The sequence below is a fragment of the Epinephelus moara genome, chromosome 14 (genome assembly GCF_006386435.1).
Source record: "Epinephelus moara isolate mb chromosome 14, YSFRI_EMoa_1.0, whole genome shotgun sequence".
NCBI classification, from domain to species: Eukaryota; Metazoa; Chordata; class Actinopteri; order Perciformes; family Serranidae; genus Epinephelus; species Epinephelus moara.
Window position 1 is genome coordinate 24,376,161 of NC_065519.1, and position 7,819 is coordinate 24,383,979.

Genomic DNA, 7,819 nt, shown 5'->3' on the forward strand with positions numbered 1-7,819 from the left:
GAATCCCAGGAGCTGTCCATTGTGCTGAAATGACGCGCAGTTCAGTGCAACAGGTAGGATCAGGTCCAAACTGATCCAAAATCACAAATATCTATGGCGTTGGCTGTGCTCACATGTTTATCACAGGATTTGATAAGTATTACATAATTCATAAAATCCGGTCAAATTTAATCAATAATCACTTTCCTGGCTCACTGCACATATCTAACAGACATCCTTTCCACTTGGGTGCGCACACTGTAAGGTAAACACTTCGCAGCGTCACTTGGACAAGCGCTACAACATCCTGCTCTCCATGTGCGGCACAGGCGTCCTGATGTGAAGATGATGTGTGGGGATTTGTGTGTGTGTGTGTGTGTGTGTGTGTGTGTTTCTGCTGCACAGCTGCTGCTTCTTTAAGAGCCACCGCCCGCCCCCTCTCCTGTATTTTTAGCTGAGCCAGCCACTTCATTTGCTGGATAAGACAGACAGTTGTGTACCGTATGATCTCACTTAATCGTTTTAATAAATCAAATCTTATACTGCGGATTTGCCGTGGGCCTACAGCCAGCTGTTCCCTGGAAATGTCGTATAGGGTAGACATTTGTCCCGCCGCTGTCGGATGCTGAAACGCGCAATCAGCCTGTGGATGCTTGATGTCCATTATGAAACGCAATGCTGCACTGGGCACCGAGTAGGCGCAGCGCTTTTGAGATCAAATGAATTACAAGAAATCAATTTAGCTGCAAAATACTCCTGTGGCGCGGACGGTTCAAGGTGGTCCAGCATCTTTCTCCTCAGCCCTCCGCTTCCTCTCTTTTCTTGGATTGTGGATAACAAGCAGCCTTCAAGACGGAGGGGGTGGTGGAGCATCGAGGAAAAAATAGGGGCAATATGAGAGAGCGGGACTTCATGCCCAATATGGAGAGGGGCAAACCTGCTACTTATACGGGGGACAAAAAGGCTAAGATGGCTGCTAAGACTAACAAGAAGTGGGTGAGACTAGCCACTGTTTTTGCTTATGTATTGTCCGTGTCTTTAGCAGCCATTATTCTGGCAATTTACTACAGCCTGATCTGGAAACCAACCAGTGCATCCTCATCTGCGGGGAAGCCGGGAGTACCCGAGGAGGTCACCCCCACCGCAAACATCTCAACTAATATTTCCACAAGCACCAATGCCACAGAGTGGAACTCTACACAGACTGGACTGCTATCTCTCAACCAGACCAGGCAGGGCACAACCCCGTACAGTCAGGCGTTTCAGTGGGATGACAGAGCCGAGAGTGTGGCGGTCTCTGGAGCAGATATTGCGCACTCGCAGCAGGAAGACGGACTCTACGCATCTTCCCACGGTCACACAAGCGCGGAGAGATCGGACACTTTGGGGAGACAAAAACACGAAGTGAGCCTCTATATGCCGTCAAGCACCAGGGAGTCTGGGCACGAGGAGGAGGAGGACAGGGAGACGCACAGACAGGGCGACGGGGCCACTGACAAAAGCGACCCGGACCTGCAGGCGGCTGCAGATGCTGCCACAGTTGCTCCAACATCCGCGACGAGCCGAGCCGACCTGAGAGGAGACTGATCGGGCCTCATCCCCTCCATCACCACCACCACCACTACCACACCCCCTTCTCCCTTTCACACACACATAAACTGACCCAAGGAGTGTTTTACAGAATCAGTGCCGCAGGTCGGATCACACACACAGGTCACCTTAACCTGCAGAGCCTCTTATGGATGCTTAACTGCACATATTAACTGACATCTTGCTCTGAACCCTCATAAGACAAGAGGAGACCTCGCTTCTTCAGTGAACACTGTTTCCCCCCTCAACACTAACTATGCGGTTTTTTTTTTTGTTTTAGGCCATATGTATGCCTTAAATCAATGTGTGTCTACTTTACCTCGGACAGCTTCTGAGGCCACTAACCTGCCTGTGCGCGTGGATAACACTGGTATAGATATTTTGTTAAATGAATAGGACGCAGACTGCAGAGATGCGTTTGGTTTTTGCAGGACATAAATATTCCTCACAGGCATACAGCGCTTAACATCACTGCCATTCATCGGCTGGTCTAAATCAATACTGCGTTTTGTTTTGTTTTTTGCATTTTAACATAGGCTGTGTTTTCTGTTCATGGATCAAACCTGGAGTAGAAGAAGCCGCATTATTGAGTTATGCTCAGGTATGTGCATATAACCATGTAAATGTATTGTGTATTTGGTTATGTACATATAGGGCAGGCATACATCTTTTTGGGCCTCGATGAACTTTTAGTGTAATTAGATGATTTTTATTAAAGGTACAGTATGTATAATAGGTATAACTATATCACAAGGTACAAATAAACATCCTTAGAAAATCATTCCTATGGTTTTATAGTAGATCTATGTAAATCATGATTTGATCACTGACATTATCCTGTATGTTAATGATATTTTATTTATTCAGAGCCAGAATGGATAATATATATTCAAATAAATGTTAGGTTTTTCCTAACACCTGCCATTTTATTTCAAATAATGAAGCGTGAGATGGGTTTAAATTGACCGTGTTTCACTTCAGGCTATTAGTTGAGTAAAGTATAATGTGTAAAACCCACATTTATTGATTGATGCCAAGAGGGAGGCTGATAAGAAATAATAATAACAGTGCAAGCATTCAGTTTATGCTCGTCCTTGTGAGCTGGGCATTAATCAAATCACAGTGGGAGCACTTTAATTACCTGAGTGGACCGTCCACTGTGTGATCAGAGGGACTGTCTGCTCCTATGGAGCGACCAGCATTCATCTTTCCAGTCTGCCACAGTTCAGTCGCTGCATCTCTCACTGAAAACCACTTCACACAGTCACATGTAGTGAACTATGAAGTGGAAATAAGACCAAACCACCCCGTGCGCCCTCTCAGCAGCATGTGAGGGAGGTGTATCGATTTGAGAGATCTGTTGTTGCGCTGTGCAAAACAGAGAAGAACACATTACACAATACGGCTCGGTGCTATTTTGATCCAACTCTCCGTGAAAAGGACTGTTTGGTTTCTATGCTGGCGGTGACAAGCACCATTCACTATCACGCTGAAAGTAAAACCACTTGATGTACGCCGGGCAGCCAGTGCCTCAGAAATTTTGAACCGTGATGTAAACAGTGATGACATGCACTGTTGTGTTAATGTGACAGATTTTCAGAAGCAGAGCCAAGGTATGTGTGTCTGCTGAGCTGAACAGGAAGTTCATTCATCAGGCAAGATGGCACACGACACAAACATCACCCATCATCACAACATAAACAATGTGTGCCAGAATAAAATACTGTAATACAGAGCTACAGGCCTGTCAGTGCTGCAGTGGCCTCGGTATATAGCACAGCCTTGACAGAGATGTTTCTAGTGCCTCTTACGGCTTCCTCTGATATACGAGCGGAGTAAAGACTGACCTATCGATGTAGGAGTTCATCATTACTGACAGTTATTGCTGGAGGCTACGTCTGAGTCAGGACACAACATCTGACCTTATGACCCTTGAACCCAATCACCCAGGCAGATGATTATATAATCTGATGTGAAATCAGTTATACATTATATATTGGGTTCAGTGGGATTTATTTTATGGCTGTACTCATTACTTTAATGTTAGATTTGTCAAGAAAAAGCTGAGCAATTGCATTGTCCATCAGATAATTCGTAGCGAGACACAATATAAAGATTTGACACGAAATATACTGCAAATAATGTCAATAAAAGGCAGTAGAGCTTTATGCACAAAGTGCTTGAAGGAGCTCTATATGGCATTCAGAGCATGAGATTTAGAGCTGGGCAGGGGTTGTCTGCACACAGCTCTCAACATGGAGGTGGCTGTGCTGGTTGCTTGCTGCCAACAGTGTTTACACTGCAAACAACTGCCAGAGCTGCCACTCTCACTCCCAACTCGTCACATACAGATGTTTGGTCAATCATCAGACATCGACACACAGAGGCACCCTTTAGCGGCAGCACAAGACACACCAGGCGGCGGCATTTTTTAATGCTCCAGGCAACTGCCAAAGAATACAGAACGAAAAAGTCTGCATAGGGTGGGCGGTACTGGTAGTGAAGGGGTCAAACTCTGGACTTTCACCCAAGAGTCTGCTGTTTGTGTCCCTTATGAAACCAAAAGTGAATATAGTTATTAAACATAGTGTGCTAGTATGTGTAGCATACAATGCTAGTGACATATGTCACTTGACGTTAAATTATGTTAGGAACAAACGCAATGATTTTAAACAAAACTATGATTATTTTTACTAAACCTAACCAAATGCTTTAGTTGCCAAAATTTAAGGAAGTAAACATAAAAACGAATTATATTTACTACGTTCTAAGTCTATTTTGAAAAGAGACTATGAATTTAACAAGCAGAAACTGTACATGTCCTGTGAAAACTCAATTTATTTTTGAAAAGACACAATGCATGTAAGTAGCGTTAACTGACATGCTGTCCTGGAGCGTCCAAAACTGACACAGGAGGGGAACCTAGCGCGTCATATTCTGACATGTCGAGCCACTGACCAAGCGTCAGTATTTGACAAGTTGGGAATGAGAATGTGGAGCTACTGGAGGGGGGCCGTTATGCTTCCACAATAACATCATGAGTCAGGACGGCATTATCAGTGGTAACTGCCATATGAGTGCAGTGCAGAGTGGTGTCAATTAGCTAGCCTGTGGGATACACTCACAGAGACTCATATGCAGTTACATGCACATGAAGTCAGACCGCCTACCACAACAAAGACCAGAGAAGCTCAGATAAGAACACAAAAAGGGGGTGTGACTTCATTTTTTGCTCAGGGTGCCACTACTCCACTATATCTTGACAAAGTACATATATATTAATATTAAATAAATGCTCTGAATGTTGTAGAGAGCTCATTTAAAGATCCCAAACAGACAAGTAAATATTATACATATAATAATTGTCTAATTTGTGCTTGATACAATTTGTCCACAAAAAAGTACAATTACATGGTTAAAAATTCTCAAAATCACCTCCACCCTTTTGCCTTCATTAAAAAACCTAGAATCTATGAATATACAAATGATCTTTATCTGAAATGTTTCAGAGCTTCACTCATCTATTTGAAGTGTATATGGGATGTAGGCATCAAGTTTACATAAATATTTCATATTCGACCATGACTCGCTTCCAAACCAGCTGTGATGTCACAAAGCCGTGCATGTTTTCAACTCAGACTGAAAGTAATCAGAGAAATTTCCCCCTTAAGCAGATGAATGTGAAAATGCCGTGCCGTTGTCCAACCTTGCAAGTGCAGCATTGTGCACTGTGAAACCTAAAAATCCAAACGAAGTAACAAAATAAACACATTTTTTGAGTGATGGTGGGCCTTTAAAGTTCTGCAGAGCCTTTTTCCTCATCAGATTTGACATGTTTTCGTGGTGACATGCTACAACCAAGAGACCACTCCAACAAAGCCTGAAGAATTAACGGCCTTTCAGTGTACCATTGTTTGAGCAAGACACCATCACAAAAGTTATGAAATATTAACATGATGTCTTGCGATACAGGAGAACAATGTGAAGGGAGCAAAAACAAAAGCGTTTTCAATTAATGAAAGGACAAAAGTGTGTAGTGATGCGCGATAAAACAAAAGCAAAGATGTGTGTATAGGTAGGCGCTGTGTTGTCGATGCTCAGGGAGCGTAATAATAATGTTTGAAGAAAAATATACGGCATTCTTTTAATCATTGCTAGTTTGCAACAGGGTGAAACAACTGTGTGCTTCTATGATGTGATGATAAAGATTATGAAGATGCACAAATATTCATGAGGACAAGAAAATGGTATTATATAGGATGCAACTGTCAAGGTCAAAAGGTCAAATGGGTCTAAGGCTATATAGGACAGTATGTCTGCCCCATTTAGAGGCATGAACTGATTAAATTTTACTTTACAAAGTAAAACTAGGTCACTCTCTAGCGGCCGTTCTAATAGTTCCCCGATAACAAGACACCATTATTATAATAATATTCTTTTTTTTATGCTGCAAAAGACCAAATTACGGCCTCAGATCAATACGGCAGGAAGCACATGGACACCTTGTCAGCCCAGCCTCCTGTCTCCAGGCTGCGAGGGTGGTGGTGATGTTGGGTGGGGGGAGAGCACACACTCTGCTTGATCAGGGCAGCTGCTGAGGCGTGGTTGTTACATCCTGAGCCGTGGCAGGACCGGGGGGATGACGCACACTCTCAGTGGGGACTGCCAGCCTCTCTATGTGAGGTTCTGTCAGGGTCGCAGGGCCGGGCTAGACCTCGCTTCCAATTAACCCACATCCATCAACTGTAATGAAACACCTCGAGAGCGTCCGACTGTTACCTCGCCGTGTTTATGGCTAATAGGTGGCATCATAGAACAAGGAACAGCATCGTTATAGCGATCCATTTTTAAACTAAAAAGTAACAGGATATACGCTTGTCTTTAAAGCTCACCAGTTAACACAACATGTCTTGTTTATTTTAGTACAGAAAACAACATTTAAAAGAGACTGGTTGTGGTTTTTGCACAGGGTTATGTATCATATTACCTCCTGGAGTCTTGTCATCACTGTTAGGTTGACTAGATTCATTTTACGAGCTCTTAGCCTGCTTATTTGTTAAAAGAAGAAAAAAAAGAATCTCTAAGCGCTGAATATAACAGACTATGCTTTAATTATTTGTTTAAGAGGACGCACTCACTCAAATATATAATTTCCATCCAACTGTGTATTCAAACATAAACCAAAAAAAGTTCTGTTTATGCAATAAAATAAAATCAAACTGACATAATTACAATATGAGGATTTATATAATAATAATAATACATTTTATTTCTTAGGCGCCTTTCTGTCACTCAAGGACACCTTACAATGGATAAAAGACAGTGCACAGTACACAATAAAATCAATTAAAATAATTTAAAATAAGATTACAAAAGAAAATCACAAAAAGTACACACGAGTAAAAACAGTTAGATGTGGACAGGAAATGGGGTTAGTGAAGGGAAAAGGCGATCTTAAACAGGTGTGTTTTGAGTCGGGACTTGAATTGTGATAGTGTACTGATGTTCCTTATTTCGGGTGGAAGAGAGTTCCAGAGCCGGGGAGCAGAGCGGGTGAAAGCTCTGCTCCCCATGGTGGTGAGACGGGCGGAGGGGACAGTCAACAGAATGGAGGAGGATGATCGGAGGGTGCGAGAGGGAGTGGCAATGTGGAGAAGACTGGAAAGATATGGGGGGGCAAGATTATGGATGGCCTTGAATGCAAGCAGAAGGATTTTGAAGTCAATGCGGGACTTGACCGGGAGCCAGTGGAGCTGCTGAAGGACGGGAGTGATGTGGTGGATGGCGGGGGTTCTGGTGATGACACGGGCAGCTGAATTCTGGACCAGTTGAAGTTTGTGCAGGGATTTGTGGATGAGACCGGAGAGGAGGGAGTTGCAGTAATCCAGGTGGGAAGTGATGAGACTATGGACAAGGATAGCAGTGGCATGGGGAGTAAGGGAGGGGCGGAGGCGGTTGATGTTGCGTAGGTGGAAGTAAGCAGACCGGGTGATGTTGTTAATGTGAGATCGGAAGGAAAGTGTGCTGTCGAGGATGACACCCAGACTCTTAACCTGTGGGGAGGGGGAGACGGAGCAGTTGTCAATGGTGAGGGGGAAACTGCCAGTTTTGGAAAGTGTTGACTGTGTGCCAATGAGAAGAATCTCGGTTTTATCAGAGTTGAGTTTCAGAAGATTTGAGGTGAACCAGGATTTTATTTCAGTTAAGCAGTCAGTAAGGGAGGAGGGTGGGAGGCAAATTAGGTCAACTC

General features: G+C 43.6%; 1 protein-coding gene across 1 annotated transcript; it reads left to right on the plus strand.

Annotated features, from left to right (window-relative positions):
• The first annotated feature begins 431 nt into the window (after window positions 1-431).
• Window positions 432-2,486, plus strand: LOC126400818 (uncharacterized). Its single transcript, XM_050061784.1, has one exon. It carries the CDS (start codon window positions 874-876, stop codon window positions 1,564-1,566), a length of 693 nt encoding a protein of 230 aa, XP_049917741.1. The 5' UTR covers window positions 432-873; the 3' UTR covers window positions 1,567-2,486.
• Window positions 2,487-7,819: the final 5,333 nt, after the last annotated feature.